Raw genomic sequence first — 19037 nt, 5'->3', positions numbered from 1 at the left:
ACCTGACCCCCAAACACCGCCTGGAAACAGCTCCAGGCTGCATTCCTGGCCCGGCCCCCCCAGCCCCGGGCAGCAAGAGTCAATGAGAATTCAAGGCGTCCCCTGCTCCAGGTCACTGAGAAAACCTCCAGGAAGGGGGACACTTGCAGTGTGGGGCTTTGGGAGCTGAAAAAGACATCGCACCACCACCACCTTCTTCCCCAAAGCCTCAGTCCGGCCTCTGCAGAAACTTCAGCCAAGTTCCTCAGTCCCTTCCCCTCTGACTCCTGTTGTTTGGGCCAGTTACAGGTATAGCTTTGGGAAGGGCCTGGGGATGGTCAGTTTTGTCCAAATCTGGAGCCCAACTGAGGAAGTGAGGGCAAAGAGTGGAGAGGAGACGCTAGGAATGCTGCGGATTTGTGCTCGGAAGCCCGGCCTGCGTGTGTGCTCCTCCCTGTGAGCTCTGTGCTGTCCCCAGGCCACTGCTCCTGGGACCTCAAGTCACGCACAGAGCATGCACGGGCGGCTCGTGCTGCCTGTGTCGAAGGTGCTAATGCTGGAAGTGGAAGAGAATAGCTTTTCTTCTCCAAACAGAAGCCTTGACATCTCAGCTGAGTCACTCAGCACTTGACCTTGGAGGGACATGGGAGAGCTTGGACAGCTCCTGGGGCCTGCTTCCCTCTCCTTGCCTTTGTGTGTAACCCTGGATGCGGGAGACCTTGCTGCTAGGGGAGGTCACCAACAGCACAGTTTCCAAGAATCAGTACGGAGGCTGAATGCTCCCCATGGCCCCGGCCTCTGGGCCACACAGGATCCTTGCCACCGAAAAAGCAAAAGCATGAAACTGAAGAACAATCCTAAGGATTAACCAATTCCTTTTTTTAAACAATATTTATTTTATTTATTTGAAAGACAGAGTTACTGAGAGAGGTAGAGACACAGAGAGAGATCTTCCATCCATTGGTTCACTCCCCAGATGGCCAAAACGGCTGGAGCTGTGCCGATCTGAAGCCAGGAGCCAGGAGCTTCTTCCAGGTCTCCCACACAGGTGCAGGGGCCCAAGGACTTGGGCCATCATCTACTGCTTTCCCAGGCCATATCAGAGGGCTGGATCTGAAGAGGAACAGCCGGGACTAGAACTGGCACCCATATGGGATGCCAGTGCTTCAGGCCAGGGCTTTAACCCACTGCACCACTGCACCACTGCGCCAGCTACAGGATTAACCAATTTCCAAAATGCTTGGTCTGGAATCATGAGACCCCACCCCCACCCCATCCCACCCCCAGTCCTCAGTGTCACCTGGATGTGTGCGTCCACACAAGAACATCGTAAACTCTCCAAGCAAATGTTTAGGCTTCCGGAAAACTTCGTTGCCATGTAAACTTTACTCCACACACTCAGTTTTTATCTTAGTCAAGGTTTGCAGAGCCACAGAGCTCCCTCTGAGATTCGCTTTGCTTGCATGCGTGAACACCCAGTGCCTGGCCAGGCACACGGTAGGATGCCAGGAAGTGGCAGTGCCCTAGGGCAGCGCTTCCTGAGCTCACGCTGCAGCCCTGGTCAGCCCCCAGCGAGAGAAGCTCCCCAGGGGCTTCTGCTGGGCACCCAGTTTGGGAATTACACTTTCTGTGTTCTGAAAGGAAAGAGGCCCTCCCTCTCCCCCAGTGAATAAGGCTCAGGAGAAATGGAGGGGCAGGCAGGGATTGAGGGGTGAGCTCTGCTTCTGTTCCTCTACCTGTTCTCAGAGCCAAGGTTATGTGTGAAAGGCCACCTTTGGTGGACACACCGACCACCCCAGTCTCACCATTAACACGGTAGAGAGAAGCTTACGAGCCTGGGCTGTGGCCTCGGTGGGAGAGGCCGGGTGGAGGGAGGCCTGGCCTGCAGGTGCACTTGAGGGGTCTGCGCCCTTGTCTTGGCAGCTGGGTGGTGAAGGTGGTGAAAACCCTACTGCTGAAGATGGGCTGCTCGTACGAGGCCACCTTTCTGGAGGACCAGGGGGGCTGGGAGCTCATGGGGCAGGCAGAGAACCACCACCGAGGAGTGTCACTGCTGGCAAGGTGAGCCCGGGCCCTCGGGGTGGGAGGCGGGGGCCCCGTGGAGCTGCCCACAGACCTGGGTTGCATCCCTCTCGCCCTTTGCCTGTTGCCTCTTCTCTGCCCAGGAGGTGGATCATACACATGTGAGAGATGGAACTTAAGTACCATGAATTTCATCCCCATACTAATATAGAAAGAGCTGCATAACCTAGTACTTGTAAGTGTGGCCTTGGAAATGGCACGCCTGCATCTGGATCCCCGCTGAGCTGGGGCAAGCTGCCTCTGCCCGTCGCCAGCTCTCCATTCTGCCTCAGGAGCAGCGAAATGACGAGGCTCACCTCCGAGGGCCAGGGTGGGAAGACAAAGCCCTTGGAAAGCACCAGGCCACAGATTGGCTTTGACTAGCATTATGGTGACTGGCGGGGCACTTTGTGTAGTAGCACCCAAAGGTGCAGAGAGGGCCAGGCAGGACCCCAAGGTCACACAGCCAGGAAGCAGCAGAGCTGGGGAATGGCCTCTGGCCCAGAGCGGAGCTCTTCCCCTGACCACGCACAGCCTCCCGTGGGGCCGTGGAGGATGCACCTTGATTCCGGTGCTGTGACTCCCACAGGAGGGCCTGCTGCTCAGCCCTGCACTGAGCACCCAGGATCTCCCTGGGGGTCTCAGCACGCCACCCCCTCTGCTGAGCAATCCCTGTGCTCTAAGCATCGTGCAGAGGTGTTATGTGGTGATCCAGGCCAACCCTCACCAGGACTAATGAAACAGACCATTCCTATCCCAGTGTTCCACACGAGGACCTGGGAGATGGTAAGTGACGGCCCCAGATCACACCGCCGGTGCTGGGACCCAGCTGTCTCCTTCTAGGCTGCCTGCCTGTCTGTGGCCGTGCCTGGCTGGATTTGCTGGTTCAGGGAGCACGTGACTTGAGCACACTCAGAGTCATCGGCAGGGCCTGGCAAACGCTGGCTGCTGCCCCTCCCCTGCGTGTCTGGATTGGAGGCCTGAGAACATGCATTTCTTTTTTTTTTTTCTTTTTCTTTTTTTCTTTTTTGACAGGCAGAGTGGACAGGGAGAGAGAGAGACAGAGAGAAAGGTCTTCCTTTGCCGTTGGTTCCCCCTCCAATGGCCGCCGCGGCTGGTGCACCGCGCTGATCCGATGGCAGGAGCCAGGTGCTTTTCCTGGTCTCCCATGGGGTGCAGGGCCCAAGCACTTGGGCCATCCTCCACTGCACTCCCTGGCCACAGCAGAGAGCTGGCCTGGAAGAGGGCAACCGGGACAGAATCCGGCACCTGGACCTGGACTAGAACCCGGTGTGCCGGCGCCGCAAGGTGGAGGATTAGCCTAGTGAGCTGCGGCGCTGGCCGAGAACATGCATTTCTAACAAGTTCCCAGGCAGTGCCGATACTGCTAGTTGCTTGGGTGGCTTAATAGAAGGAGCGAGGCAGCTGGACTGGGGAGCCCTGGGGCTCCAGCTCTGCCACTTTCCAGCCCTGTGACCTGGGGTGGTTCGTGCTCAGAGCCTCTGTTTTCGGCATCTATGAAATGGGGGTAATGACAGGAACCTGCTCTGAAGGGAGGAAGTGGACCGTGTGGCTGCCACCTGCGGCTGTGTGCGTGGCTCTCACATCCCCTCTTTCCTGTTTCTACCTCCTGAAAGGGCGTGTAGCCTGGGCTCTTTGATTGTCTTACGATTTGCTCTGTGCTCTTGGGCAAGTCACTTGCTCATTCTGGGTCTCTGTGCCTCTGTGAAAGGAAGCGGTTCAACTAGAGGGCCTCTTGTGGGAAACCCGGTGCCCTGGCGTGGGGCCCCCACTCAGCAGGCCCCTCCCCCCGGGCTGGAGAGCCTGAAGGGACTGCTCGCCCTTCCCACCCCAGGGCCATGGTGCACTACTCCTGCCAGGAGCTGTGCCGCATCCTCTACCTGCTCATCCCACTGCTGGAGCACGGTGACGAGAAGCACAAGATCACGGCCACGGCCTTCTTTGTGGAGGTACTGACTGGGCTCCAGGCGCAGGGCGGGCTGCTCACAGGCCTCTGTCCACACCACTGTGCGGACGGCACCTTTCAGCCATCAAAACCTTTCCAGGAACATGGCTGCCCTGAATGGGGACTCCCCATAAGCCCCCCAACCCACCGCCTTCTCCCCTCCTCTCTCCAGGCTTCCATCCCCTTCCTCTGCCCAGGCTGCCCCGGTGCCCAGGCAAGCACCACCTTTGTTGGGTGCCTCTGTGTGCCAGGCACCAGAGAGACAAGCCTGAATTTGACACCACCGTGCCTCGAGGAATTCTTGGTGTGGCAGGGGACACAGAAGCCACCCTGGTGCTGGTGTTCGTGGGTGCTGGGAGTGACGAGTTAGGGGAAGTTGGCAGGGGCGATTCAGTAGCAGATGCAATGGTTTCTGGCTATGGACCCAGGCACGTTCCTGAGCTTTCCACATGCTGATTCACTTCACCCTCCCACTGATCCCCCTCAGGTAGTTCTCACGCCCTGATGGGGAGAAGGAAGCGGAGGGCAGGTTGAAGTAGCTTTCCCCCGGCTACGCCTCTCAGATGGCAGATTCAGGATTCAAACTCAGACATCTGAGCTCTAAGTTCTCCCTCCCCCCTTCTCTCTCTCCCTCTCCCCGCCCCACCCCCTTCCCTCTTTCTCTTTTTAAAAACTTATTCATTTGCTTGAAAGTCAGAGTTACAGACACACACGCACACACACACACAAACACACACACACATCGATCTTCCATCCACTGGTTCACTCCTCAAATGGCTGAAACAGCCAGGGCTGGGCCAGGCTGAAGCCAGGAGCCAGGAGCTCCATTTGGGTCTCCCACAGGGGTGGCAGGGGCCCAGTCACTTGGGCCATCCTCTGCTGCTTTCCCAGGTGCATTAGCAGAGAGCTGGATGGGAAGTGGAGTCAGTGCCACTATGAGATACCGTGCTGCTCCTCAGTCTCTCTTTGGTCTTTTAAGAAATTGTGGTAAAATAGACCCAACATAAACCTCGCCATTTTAGCCATTCTTATGCGTGCAGTGGCATTCAGTGTGTCCACATTGTGTGCAACCGTCCCCTCCCTCCATCCCAGCGTTTTATCTTCCCCGCCCAGAACAGTGTGCCCTCTGACCCCTCACTCCCTACTCCCCCTTCCCCACCCGGCACCTTTATTCTACTTCCTGTCTCTATGACATTCCCTGTCCTAGGGCCCCCACAGATGTGGGCTCATACACTATTTGTCCTATTCTGGGTCTGGCCATTTCACTTGCGATGCCTCCAACTTTTCCCTGAGCTGTAGCACATGTCAGAACTGTGTTTTAAGGCTGAACAATGTTCCAGTGTACGGACACTCCACATCGCTCATCCACTCGCCCGCTGGTGGCCATTTTAGAACTCACTCTCTTAATCACCTGATGGTTGTCACTTGGGGAGGTCCAGGCCACTTATCAGGATCTGTAACAGGGAGCTCAGAGTCAGGCTCTCACTGGTGGGCATTGGGGCGGTCTCCGGGCTGAAGCTCTGGGTAGGGGCTGAGCCTACCACGTATCCAACATGCACCCCCCAGGACGGGGGAAGCCACTGGGAGTCATTGCTGTCTGTTCTCTCAGCTCCTCCAGATGGAGCAGGTGCGGCGGATCCCCGAGGAGTACTCTCTGGGGCGGATGGCAGAAGGCCTGGGCCACCGCGACCCCATCATGAAGGTGCTGTCCATCAGAGGCCTGGTGATCCTGGCCCGCAGGACTGAGAAGGTGCGTGGAAAGGACTGAGAAGGGCCGGCCCTGGGCTGGAGACCGGGAGGAGATTGGTCATCCCCATGGTTCAGAGGCTGGGGGCTGGAACGAGAGCCCATTTCTATCTCAACCTCAGTGGTTCCATATGCAAAATTGGTATGGCTTAATAATTCCTAAATATGCTATTCTTTGTTCAATAGTTTGTATTCCAAGTTGTTTGCAGTAATCCTAAAGGTGATGAGTGTAAGAACAGCATGGGTGGCAGAATTATTCCCACTTCACAGATCAAGAAACTGAGGGCTAGATGGTACATCATTTGCACTTTAAAAAAGTGCTTTGTTTTTCTCTCCCAGGCACTGCTGCAGCTCATTATGTAGCCAGGGTGCAGGGACAGGACATAGGGAGCTAACAACACAGGGTACCATCCGCCTGGTTCCAGGGAGGGGACCAAACAACAAAGGAGCGAGGCCAGGGAGGGCTTTAGGAGCTTGAGCGGGGGCTTCCAGGCAGGGGGATGGCATAGGCAAAGGCCTGGGGGTGGGATTGGGCCATTAAGTTCATCTCAATGGCTCTGAGGCCGGGTCTCCCACCTGCTAACCCAAATGCTCCTGGCCCACAGACGGCCAAGGTGCAGGCCCTCCTGCCCTCCATGGTGAAAGGGCTGAAGAGCATGGATGGGATGCTGGTGGTGGAGGCAGTCCACAACCTGAAGGCCATCTTCAAGGGGCAGGACCGGAAGCTGGCAGACAGCTCTGTCTACGTGGAGATGCTGCAGGTCCTGCTGCCCCACTTCAGTGACGTAAGGAGTCCCGCGGGGAGGGGGGCAGCAGGGATTGACCCAGTGGCACATGGTGGGGTGGTCCTTCGCCGTGCTGGGAGCAGGAATACGTGCCACGCCCTACTGGGAGCTGGGCGGGGCCAAGCCAGCCCAGGGGAATGGCCCCTCATTCCAACTGGTCTATGTTCGCACAGACGCTTCCTTGTTTAACTGCCTCTCATGGAGGGAGCTCTTCTCGGTAACCGAGGCTCCCTGGAGAAGGTGTCTCAGGGCGATGGGTCCACATATTTTTTTTCCTGGTCCCAGCAGAAGGGAGTACTTTTCTGCTAGGAACTCAGGCGCCGTTCAGGTTAGTTGTTCTTTGGCTGGGAACAGGGACGAAACCATCAGACGAGGCTTGGGTGAGGGCGACAGGGGTCCCGAGCAGCCCCACTGTGGCCTCGGCTGCTCTTCACCTGCGAGTCCCTGGTGCCCTGTGGGCCCTGCAGAATGAGGGTTTCCGGGAGGAGAAGCGCCACTGAGCCTGCGGTCTGCACCAGGCAAGAGAGGACGTGCGCTCTTCCTGCATCAACCTGTACGGGAAGGTGGTCCAGAAGCTGCGCTCGCCGCGCACGCAGGCCGTGGAGGAGCAGCTGCTTAGCACCTTGGTGCCTCTGCTACTCATCATGCAGGAGGGCAACGCCAAGGTGGGCCAGGTGAGTGTGGCGCACCGGCTTCCAGCTTCCGGCTCCCCCTGCGGCTGGGCCTCCCTGCAGGGAGCAAGCCGGGGCGGCCAAGCACGGCTGCAAAGTGACTCCTGCCACGTGTTTCCAGACACCCCACACAGCAGTCTTCCTCCCCACAGCCATCCCTGCCTGTTTTCAAGGGGAATGGGTTTTCCTCAACCTAGCTTGTTTTCTTTAAAAAAAAAAAAAATTATTTCATTTACTTGAAAGGAAGAGAGAGAGAGAGATTGATTCTGTTTGCTGGTTCACTCCCCAAATGGCATCAAGGCCAGACCAAAGCCAGGAGCCATGAACTCCCTGGCCATCTCCTGCTGCTTTCTCAGGCGCATTAGCAGGGACGTGGGTTTGAAACAGAGCAGCCAGGACTTGAACCGGTGCCTGTATGGGAGGCTGGGAGAAAGGCAGCGGCTTAACCCGCTGCACCACAGCGCCAGGTCTCCACAGAGCCAGTTCTCACATGTTCTTTTTGTTGTCCACGTTATGGCCGCCCTTGAACTGCATGGCTCTGGTGTTCTCTTCCTACTGCCTCCCCCAGAAATGCGTGAAGACCCTGTTCCGCTGCTCCTACTTCATGGCATGGGAGCTGCCGAAAAGAGCCTACAGCCGGAAGCCCTGGGACAACCAGCAGCAGGCCGTGACCAAAATCTGCAAGTACCTTGTGAGTGCCCCTGGGCTGCGGAGGGGGCTCTGTCCTCCCCTCTGCCCTCACCTTGTGCCCCGTGCTGGCCGCCCGGCTCGGCTCCCACCTCACAGTCTTGGCTCCAGCACTGCCATCTCTACCCCCGATTCCTCTCCCCACTGCCAGGCTCGCTCTGGTGGCTCCCGGCACTCTTCCCCAAAGGCCCACATTGTTCCACGTGCAGCACTGTCTCTTCCAAACTTATGGCACTCCATTTCTTTCTTTTTAAAAAGATTTTATTTATTTTTATTTGAGAGGTAGAGTTAGATAGAGAGAGGGAGAGACAGAGAGAAAGGTCTTCCATCGGCTGGTTCACTCCCCAGATGGCCACAATGGCTAGAGCTGGGCTGATCTGAAGCCTGGAGCCAGGAGCTTCCTCTGGGTCTCCCACATGGGTGCAGGGGCCCAAACACCTGCAGGCCACAGCAGCGAGCTGAGACAGAAGAGGAGCAGCTGGGACACAAACCAGTGCCCGCATGGGATGCCAGTGCTGCAGACGGTTTAGCCTACTATGCCACCGGGCCAGCCCCCCATTTCTTTCTTTAAAAGTGTTTATTTACTTATTTTAATTTTATTTGAAATTCAGAAAGAGAGAGAGAGAGAGAGAGAGAGAGAGAGTCCATTCTCTGGTTCATTCCTCAAATGCCTGCAATAGCCTGGGCTGGGTCAGGCCAAAGCCAGGAGCTAGAAACTCTATCTGGGTCTCCCATGTGGGTGGCAGGGACCCAACTACTCAAGCCATCACCCACTGCCTCCCAGGAAGCTGTGATGGGGAGCAGAGCTGAGACTGATACCCAGGCACTGCTATAAGGGATGTGGGCCCCTAGTGATGTCTTAACTGCTGTATCAAATGCCACCTGATGGCCTTCCCTCTCCATTCCACTCTGTCCTTCTAGATTCCCAAAGCAGAAGCCTAGACTCATCCTGGGTCCTTCCTCTCCCTCCACATTTGTCCATCTTCAGTATCCTAAACCATTCTGACTCCGATTTCCCACCCTGACTGCAGGCCAAGGACCACTTGCACTGGACCCTGAATCCAGCCAACCAGTAGATCTCACAGACTCCTAAAAATCTTTATTTCTTTGAAAGGCAGAGAGACAGAGACAGTTAAGGAGAGAGAGAGAAAGAGAGAGAGAGAACTCTTTCATCTCTGGATTCACTCCGCAGATACCCACAGTAACTGGGCTGGGCCAGGCTGAAACCAGGAGCTGAGAACTCCAGCTATCATCTCCCTTGTGGCAGCATCACTTCCTGCTGCCTCCCCGGGTACACCTTAGCAGGAAGCTGGAATCAGGAGTGGAGCCCAGGCACTCCAACACGGGATGTACGTGTCCCAAGCAGTGTCTTAACGGCTACACCAAACGCCTGCCCCTTACCATCACTTTACAGAGGACAGAAGATATCTGGATGAAGTGTTCTGCCAGGGTCACTAATTCATATGCTCTCAGTGGTCAGTGCCCAGCCAGACAGACAGGAATCACAAATGACAAGGGAGGCAGGAGGAGGGAGCTCCAGCTCACCACACAGCCTGCACCAGCCAGGTCCTCCAGCCGTACAGGAAAGACTATGACTTTAATAGAAATGAATACAGCTTGTTTAAAACGCTGTGCTGGTCACTGCTCTGCAGGCGACTGGGCCTATGGCCGCCAGCTCTTGACCTCCTGCAATAGTCCCCTTTGGATTCTCAGTTCCTCTTTGCTTTCCAAGCTGCCAGTAGCTTTGCTCATCTGAAGGACGACCTCTAGCTCTAGCTTTGAGAAGGAGTCAGTCACATATTCATGTGTTTGTTCGTTCCTTCATTTGACACTTGCTGGGCACCTGCTCCAGGCCAGGCCCTGAGAACTCTGCGCTGGGCGAGGCAGCCCCTTCTCCTGCAGTGGGAGAGATGGTGTTGGTAGTCATAACACGTGTCCTAGGCACTGTGACAGGGACATGTGTGGAACCGCCAGGGTGATAGGATGGGCTCTGCTTAGGGCTGTGGAAGGCTTCAGGGAGAAGGTGGCATCTGAGCTGAGGCTGCAAACACGTGAGGGAATTCACCAGGTGAACAAGAGAGGGAGGGCGCTCCAAACAGGAGCCACGAGTTGGGCAGGATACATATCTGGGGACGGCAGGGCCGTGTCCTTGGAGTAGACGGAGCACGTGTTCCTGGCAAGAGGAGGCCAGGGGGAGTGGAGGCTGGGAAGGGGCCTTGCAGACCAGGCCTGGGAGTTGAGACCTCAACACACAGGGGTTCAGTCTCTGAGCTGAGCTGGACTACTGCCTCCCAGTAGTCCACTGGGCCACGTCTGTCTACCTGTGGTGCCCCAAACCCTGCTTCGTCACTGCCCCCTGCTTTCCAAGCCCCATTCCTGCCTGGCTCTCAGGGCTGTTAAGACCCCAGCCCTCTGGTGTATTCCCCATGGCTCCACAGCTCGAGTCCTCGGCCCCAGTCGGCCGTGTCCCCTTACTTACTGTGTCCCTCGCCTGCCCTGTCCCTTCCCAGCTCAGGCTGGGCCTGTAGTTTAGACTCTCCCTCCAGCTGCAGCAGAGCATGGATCAGAAGGGGAGACACCCAGGGCAGGAAGGCCATGGCAGTGACTGTCACCTTCAGCTCAGGCCAAGGGAGGCGCAACAGAGATGTTTAGGAGGCAGGGGCCGGGGCCTGGCTGCTGGCAGTGTCACCCTTCCTAGCTTCGGGGGTGGGGGGCAGCGATTAGTTCCTCTGGGGGCTACACTTTGTGGGGATCTCTTTGTCCCAGGTGAACGCCCACCGAGACAGTGCCTTCACATTCCTCAGCCAGAGTCTGGAGTACGCCAAGAGCCCACGGGCCTCCCTCCGCAAGTCCTCAGTCATGTTCATAGGTAAGCGGCTTTGGCGTCTCTGGTCCTGCTGCTAAGACACTGCCTGTTCCTCAGTTTGCTGCCTCCCAGGCTGCCAGCCCTGCAGGGACCCGGGTGGATGCCTCCTCACAGGCTGGGGACAGTCATGGTGCCCTGATTAGGATGGTCTTCTCTCCTCTTAGAACATGGCTTAGGAAGTGGGCCACAGGCTACAGTCAGCCTGAAGCCCTTGTGCAGCTCCAGCCTTGGCAACTGTGCAGCGGAATTGCTGCTGGCCCTAGAGAGCAGCATGGGCTCGAGCCCAGCAGGTGCCTGGCAGCAGAGTCTCAGCCCTAGGATCTCCTTTCTGCGGGGCTCCCATTGAGCCTCAGTTTCGTCATCTGTAAGATGGGGGTTGACACTTGCTCCACACACTGGATGAGGATTTTTGGTTTTAAAGGTGGCGCCTGCTACATCAGGGTGCACCATGCTAGCCACCTTCATTCTTTTATTTCCCACTTTCCAGCACCTGCCTTTCTGGGGAAAAAAAAAAAAAACAAATAGCAGATTCACCTTGCCTGGAATCCCCCCAGCATCCCCTAGGCCCCTCCCCCACAGAGCACATGCCCTTCACCAGGGACCTGGACACCTTGTTGCCAGGTGAAGAGTCTGTTAGCACCCCTCCCCGATTCATCTGCTGTGGCCATGCCCTCGGTCACTCATGCATCCACCATTCAGCAGACACTGGTTGACTCCTACTCTGTGTGGGGCTAGAGAAACAAAGTCTTCAGGAGGTGATGCTGATGGGGCACAGGGGTGACTCTCAGGATAGGGGGTGGCTCTGAGGTGGCTTCCCCGGGAAGAAGCTGGGGAGTGCACCTGTTTCCTAGAGGCTGATTTCTTTAAATCTTTTTTTTTTTTTAAGATTTATTTTATTTATTTGAAAGGCAGAGTTACAGAGAGAAAGAGAGAGAGAGAGAGAGAGAGAGAGAGGTCTTCCATCCACTGGTTTACTGATTTACTCCCCAAATGGCCACAACTGCCAGGGCTGGACCAGGCCGAAGCCAGGAGCTTCATCTGGGTCACATGGGTGCAGGGGCCTAAGCACTTGGTCTATCTTCCATTGTTTTCCCAAGCTCATTAGCCGGGACTCAGACCAGTACCCATAGGAGATGCTGGCACTGCAGGTGGAGGCTTAATCTTCTATGCCACAGCATTGGCCCCAATTTCTTCCTTTTTTTATTTAATTTTTTAATTTTTTGACAGGCAGAATGGACAGTGAGAGAGAGAGAGACAGAGAGAAAGGTCTTCCTTTTCCATTGGTTCACCCCCTAAATGGTTGCAACGGCCAGCACACTGTGCCGATTCAAAGCCAGGAGCCAGGCACTTCCTCCTGGTCTCCCATGCGAGTGCAGGGCCCAAGCACTTGGGCCATCCTCCACTGCACTCCTGGGCCACAGCAGAGAGATGGCCTGGAAGAGGAGCAACCGGGACACAATCCGGCACCCCAAGCGGGACTAGAACCCGGTGTGCCGGCGCCGCAGGTGGAGGATTAGCCTAGTGAGCCAAGGCGCCAGCCCCCAATTTCTTTAACTCTTGCTCCACGTTAATCGCTCCTCAAAATGTTAGTGTCTCACACCCTGGGATCTTCTCTGTGCCAGGGCTGGGGCTGGGGCAGCAGAGCTGAGGAGAGCCCAGTCTGCCCATGGACAGCTTCCAGTGCAATGCACCAACTCTCACCTCCTTTGGGTCCTGAGAAGTACATATATGCCAACGATTTCCCCTGCCACTTTAGTGTATCCTTGGGAGGGATACACTCCTCCCAAGCTCTTCCCCACTGGCACCAGGGTGAAGAGACTTCTGATATGGTGGGAAACAAAGAGTCATAAATCACAAGGAAAACACAACACAGGGTCAACAGAGAAAAGCTCAGATGCTCCAGGATCCCAGAGAGACGTCTAACCTATCCTGGGGCCGGGGCAGGAAGGATCTTCCCCAGGAGCCACCTGTTACCCTGAGATTTGAGGACAAACAGGAATTGGCCAGGAGGAGAAGTGAGATCAGGCTCATTCAGGCCTTGTGGGCACCGGGAGCCAGGGCACAGGCTGGAGCAGGCAGGGCAGAGCAGCGTGGCCAAGGGATCCGAGGTGGCAGATCCTGTACCCAGCCCAGCTGAGGGTCAGCCCCAGCAGAGGTGCCACTGACAGCCATGCCTGACAGGTGGGCCTGGTGCCTCATGTCCTCCAAGTTATGGCTGCTCAAACTCCTGGGAGAAGTGGCCAGCCAAGGCAGCATCTCCCTGTGTCGCCACTGAGAGACCAGCCCAGGGCTGCACCATCAGAGCCGGCTGCTGCCCAGATCCTGCCCCTGTGCTGGTGCCATCACTGCCCCCTGGACCCGTCTTGGGGACTCTGCCCTAGGGATGAGTTCCCCTGTTGTGTCCTTATGTGTGGGGCTGAAGGGGCTGGGGGGTACTTCTCTGGGAAGTCTGGGCTGAGGTGGCACGGCGGGAATACCCTGACCTCTTGGGTTGTGCTCAGGGTCCCTGGTCCCCTGCATGGAGGGCATAATGACGGAAGAGCGCCTGAACGAAGTGAAGACTGGTGAGTGCGCCCGGCTGCTGCGGCCTAGAGCAGAGTACACACGGGGGCGGGGGGTGGGGGGAGGGCATGCTCAGGCAAAGGTCTTCAGCTCAGCTGAGTGCCCCGTCCTCATCCAGGGTGATGACGACATTAGCTACTGCAGGGTTATAAGAGACAGAACGCATGGCCCATGCTGTGGTACTTACGGTCTCATTAAGAAGGGAGGCTCCAAATAAGACCCCAAACCATTTAGTGCTAGGCAAGTACTTCAGACTTGTCAGGGGCACAGATTCACTTTGTAACCGGAGAAGCTGGTAGGGGCAGGAACCTAGGCTGGCACAGTGCAGGAAGGCTTCCTTTAGGAGGCAGGTTTGGCTTTAGGCCTTTGAAAGATGTGAACAGTGTGAAGGGGGAAAGGGAAAATCGACGAGGCAATGCTGGGCAGAGGATGCCTAAGCCGAGGCCTAGTGGTGGGAAGGAAGAATGAGGCCGGAGAGCCCTGTGGGGACCTGGTCTGAACAGGTGACTTCTCCCCTTCCACGAGGCAGCTCTGGAAAACCTGAGACACGACCCGGAAGCATCCGTGTGCATCTGTGCGGCGCAGGCCCAGGAGCACATCCTGGCCAGCTGCTGGCGGAACTCCTGGCCACTGCCGCATGGGGATGCGTGGGTGTGCGACCCGGCCACCACGCACCGCTGGAGCCCCAGCTGTGAGGACCTGCCCACTTCCCACCAGCGGCGCTCCTGGATCCTGCAGGCCCTGAGCTCCTGGAAGATCTCCTTGAAGCAGTGACGGCCCCACGCCCAGCCACACCTGCTATAAACGCCACATGGCTTACCCCTCCAGCAGGAGTGTGTCCTCTCGGGGGAAGCTACAGGCTCTGCAGCAGCAGCCCCACCCCATGCAACCAATCCAGGAGGAGCAGGGCCTTCATTTGCTGGCTCAGGCAATGCTGAGTGAGGCACAGAGACCGTTGCGTCTACACTGTCCAGGTGGGGAGGCCGAGACTCAGAGAGGACAAGGGCCTTGCCCAGGGCCACACAGCGAGTCTGCCATAAGTCCTTCCCCATTAAGCACAAAAGGGGGTGAAGGTTTGGGTGACCTGGAAGGGAAGGAAAGGAGAGGGGAAGGAGGGACTCCCTCCCTCCCCTGACATCAGCACATCCCAGAACCTGATCTGAGCCCCACCCCTGGGACAAGGCCACTATGGATTCCAGCACTGTTCCCGGAGTACCTGACCTGGGTGGCCGCTTCTGGGCTCTGGGGATCCAGACACGGGCGAGCCCAGCCCAGGCCCTGAACAGGTGTCTGAAGCAGAGGTTTTCCACCAGTGGAGACTTAGCCCCCAGGATGTTTAATCACATCTGGAGACACTTCAGGCAGTGTCGGCATGGGGTGCTAGTAACGCCTAGTGGGCAGAGGCCAGGGGTGCTGCTAAGTACCCTGCAAGGCACAGCGCAGCCCCTGCAGCCAAGAGTCAGATGGCATAAGGGCTGAGGCAGAGAGACTTGGGCTTCATTTATCAGAGCCATATAAAGACACCAAGAGCACTGTAGGGAGGCATGGGGGCTATGGAGTCCAGAGGGGCACACAGGCCAGTAGGGGGCTGGGTAGCGGCGTCCCAGGGAAGAGCCCCCCCCCCACCCCCGCACCAGGAGGTTTGGAAAGACAATCCTGTGGTGAGCATGTGTGGAGGGGAGTGGGACACACGGGCCCAAGGATCAGCTGCAGATGGAGCCTAGTGTGAGAGAGGAGAGGAGGCCAAGGCCACTGCCACCCTGTAGGTGGTGCAGAGGAAACTGACGACTTCACCGGGAAATATTGGGAAGGCCTGCGGGCTGCTAACCTGGGAGAGATGGCGCAGATGCCTGCCTTTTTTTTTTTTTTTTTAAGATTTTTATTTATTTATTTGAGAGGTAGAGTTACAGACAGTGAGAGGGAGAGACAGAGAGAAAGATCTTCTTTCCATTGGTTCACTCTCCAAATGTCCACAACAGCTGGAGCTGTGCCAATGCCGATCCGAAGCCAGGAGCCAGGTACTTCTTCCTGGTCTCCCACATGGGTGCGGGGGCCCAAGCACTTGGACCATCTTCTATTGCTTTCCCAGGCCACAGCAGACAGCTGGATTGGAAGAGGAGCAGTCAGGACTAGAACCAGCACTCATGGGATGCTGGTGCCACAGGCGGAGGATTAACCTACTATGCCATGGCGCCAGCCTCGCTTTTTTTTTTTTTTTTTTAAAGATTTATTTATTTGAAAGGCAGAGAGAGAGAGAGAGAGAATATGATGAAGTCTATTCAGCATTCTTTGTAGTGCCCTGGAGAGAAGGCAGCTTGGGAACTCGTCCTGGTGGAGTGAATGCTGGGGGTCCCACTCAGCTGTCAGAGGCCGTGGGGGTACAGGTGTCACCGTGGACGGGATCTAAGACCAGGTGCGGAGTAAAAAGTCTACGGCACTTGTGTCCACAGAGGGATTCACATTTGGCAAGCACAGTCACAAACTTAGAATCACATCAGAATACTGATTAGGGCCGAGCCAGAAGGGAGGAGGGCTCTGGGGTACAAAAAAGTCTGTGAACTAGAGAAAGCAGAAGAAAGTGTAGCCTGCAGTGTGGCAACAGGGCTGGGTGGTGATGGTGGACAACAGCCAGGACTGACCCGGCCACACACTGCCAAGGAAGGGTGACCTGGGCCCTGCAGGGTGTGACGGAGGGGTGACTGGATCTGTGGGAGAATGAGGAAGGGAGCCCAGGACCTCTTGGCTAACGGAAGAAGGAGGGAAGGGGTGGTGTCAAGGACAGCATACAGGTTTCGGGGTGGGTGACTGAGCCATGGTGCCACCACACTGAGCTGTGAACCCTGGACCAGGTGCAGGTTGGCTGGGAGCAGGGGGAGGGGAGGAGTTTGGGGGACTTGTGCAACATGCTGGTTGGCTGCCTGCTGCTTCGGCTGCATACTTATGCCCCCTTAAGATTCTTATGTTGAAATCCTAATCCTGAAAGTGATGGTATTAGCAGGTAGGGGCCTTTAAGAGGTGATTAGGGATTAAGGAGCGGGATCAGTGCCCTTATGAAAAAGACTCCGGGGCCAGCGCCGCCAATAGGCTAATCCTCTGCCTTGTGGCGCCGGCACACTGGGTTCTAGTCCCGGTCGGGGCGCCGGATTCTGTCCCGGTTGCCCCTCTTCCAGGCCAGCTCTCTGCTGTGGCCAGGGAGTGCAGTGGAGGATGGCCCAAGTGCTTGGGCCCTGCACCCGCATGGGAGACCAGGAGAAACACCTGGCTCCTGCCTTCGGATCAGTGCGGTGCGCTGGCTGCAGTGTGCTGGCTGCAGCGGCCATTGGAGGGTGAACCAACGGTAAAGGAAGACCTTTCTCTCTGTCTCTCTCTCTCACTGTCCACTCTGCCTGTCAAAAATAAAATAAAATAAAAGGGAACAGGAGTGATTGAAATGATGATGGGTGCCTTTAAAAAAAAAAAACGAAAGAAAAGAAAGAGACTCCGGAGAGCCCTGTCCCTTCTGACACGTGAGGACACAGCGAAAAGACGGGAAACAGGCCCTCAGCAAACCCCGAAACTGTCAGCGCCTCGATCTCGGACTCCCATTCTCCAGAACTGTGAGAAATAAATGTGTGTTGTTTATAAGCCACAGAGTCTAAGGTGTTCTATGACAGCAATTTGAATAAGACGGCTGCAGGGCTGGAGGTTGGCGGAGGGCACTTAGATGGAAACAGATGTGGGGTTCACCTGTGTTTGGGGGTGGGGGTGGGGGTGAGGCTGAGGTCTCCCTGGAGCATATACAAGAGATCTTGGCCTGAGAAGCACCTCATCTAAACCCCTGCCGGGCATGAGGAACCCATGATGCTGGTCCCACAACCATCCTCCAATAAATAGTAGGTCAAGGCCATTGGGATTCTCTGCCTGAGGGAGTCAAAAGTAGGGTGGTCCATTCCCACAACCCTTTCCATGGCCAAGCAGACCCACAATGTCTCACCATAGCCTGATGGATTATGAGGAAGCAGGCCAGTTCTCTTGCTTACTTTCTATAGCAAGGACACAGTTTAATAGGTTAAGGAGGGGTGGGCCTGGGGCAGGCTCTGTGACATAGTGGGTTAAGCAACCACCTGCAACACTGGCTCTCATAATGGTGCTGGTTCAAGTCCTGGTTGCTCCACTTCTGATTCAGCTCCTGCTAATGCACCTGGGAAGGCAGCAGAAGATGGCCCAAGTCCTTGGGCCCCTGCACCCACGTGGGAAACCTTGTAGAAGCTTCTGGCTTCTGGTTTCAGCCTGGCCCAGCACCAGCTGTTGTGGCCACTTAGGAAGTGAACCAGTGGATGGAAGATCTCTCTCTCTCTCTCTCTCTCCCCCCCCTCTCTGTAACTCTGCCTTTCAAATAAATGAAAAATAAATATTTTTAAAAAATATATAAATTTATTTCAATGTGAAAAATTGATATATTTATAAGAAGGGTCTTCAAAAAGCTCATGGAAGGAGCTGGCGCTTTGGTGTAGCAGGTAAAACTGCTACCTGCAGTGCTGGCATCCCATATAGGCACTGGTTCAAGTCCTAGCTTCTACACTTCTGATCCAGCTCTCTGCTATGACCTGGGAAAGCAGGGGAAGATGGCCCAGATCCTTGGGTTCCTGCATCTGCATGGGAGACCTGGAAAAAGCTCCTGGTTCCTGGCTTCATATCAGTGCAGCTCCAGCCGTTGCAGCCAACTGGGGAGTGAACCAGTGGATGGAAGACCTCTCTCTCTCTCTCTGCCTTTCCTTCTCTCTGTGTGTAACTCTACTTTCAAATAAATAATCTTTAAAAAAAAAACTCATGGAAAATGCATATTATGGAAAAACCATGCATGGATCTCAATTTTTTTTTGCACCAAAAATCCTTATCTTTTGGGCCGGTGTTGTGGTGTAGTGGGTAAAGCCACTGCCGGTGAGGCCAGAATCCCATATGGGCTCCAGTTTGAGGCCCGGCTGCTCTACTCCTGATCTAGCTCCCTGCTAATGTGCTGGGAAAGTAGCGGAAAACTGTCCAAGTGCTTGGGCTCTTGCACCCATGTGGGAAACCCAGGTGAAACTCCTGGCTCCAGCCTGTCCAGCCCCAGCTGTGTGGCCATTTAAGGAAGTGAACCAGTGGATGGAAGACATCTCTCTCTCTCTCTCTCTCTCCCTCTCTCCCTCCCCCTCCCTCTCTTCCTCTGTGTAACTCTTTCAAATAAATAAAATTTTTAAAAAAATCTTTATCATTTAATTCCATTTTTCATGAACGTTTTGAAATCTGTCTCTCGTCCCAGGTCGTCCGCTGTGCGCACTGGGACCGGGTGCTGGTTTGGCTGCTTCTGCTGCCTGTGCACTTTTCATTCTAGCCCAGGGTGGGCGCTCCCCATGGCCGAGGCAGCCCTTTGCTGGGTAAGGGTGGCTGCAGGAAGCCGCAGCGGCTGGGTCGGGGGCGCTGCCTCACCTGGACTGGAGACCCTGCTTCCATCTCAGCTGGGGGTGGGGCTGGGGGTCAAGTTCAGAAACGGACACACTGACCAGTCATTTCTTCCTGAAAACACTGCCGAAGGTCGCATCCCATCCGAACACCAAGGCCTCAGGATTTATCTCCCCGGCCTCCCCCAGCTGCCCCACCTGCTTCCTCCTCGGGGAGAGCTGCCGTCCAGCGCCGCACGCCCAGGCGCCTCGGCCTTCGCGGCCCGAGTAAACTTTGCCCCAGTGACTCTCGCC

General features: G+C 56.1%; 1 protein-coding gene across 9 annotated transcripts in view; it reads left to right on the top strand.

Annotated features, from left to right (window-relative positions):
* MROH7 (maestro heat like repeat family member 7) overlaps positions 1-16948 on the top strand; it is a 50286-nt gene extending 33338 nt beyond the window's left edge. For 6 of the 9 annotated variants that reach the window (XM_051856440.2, XM_051856441.2, XM_051856436.2 and 3 more), the window contains 10 exons: positions 956-1027; positions 1903-2040; positions 3896-4010; positions 5616-5756; positions 6358-6537; positions 7056-7211; positions 7777-7899; positions 10662-10764; positions 13263-13325; positions 13853-16948. In XM_051856440.2, the coding sequence (XP_051712400.2) occupies positions 956-1027; positions 1903-2040; positions 3896-4010; positions 5616-5756; positions 6358-6537; positions 7056-7211; positions 7777-7899; positions 10662-10764; positions 13263-13325; positions 13853-14097 (1336 nt within the window). In that variant the 3' untranslated portion in view covers positions 14098-16948. The other 3 variants (XM_051856439.2, XM_051856442.2, XM_051856444.2) reach the window with 3 other exon arrangements.
* Positions 16949-19037: the final 2089 nt, after the last annotated feature.

The sequence above is a fragment of the Oryctolagus cuniculus genome, chromosome 7 (genome assembly GCF_964237555.1).
Source record: "Oryctolagus cuniculus chromosome 7, mOryCun1.1, whole genome shotgun sequence".
NCBI classification, from domain to species: Eukaryota; Metazoa; Chordata; class Mammalia; order Lagomorpha; family Leporidae; genus Oryctolagus; species Oryctolagus cuniculus.
The sequence above is the reverse complement of the archived record's forward strand: the minus strand, read 5'-3'. Positions and strand labels throughout refer to the sequence as shown.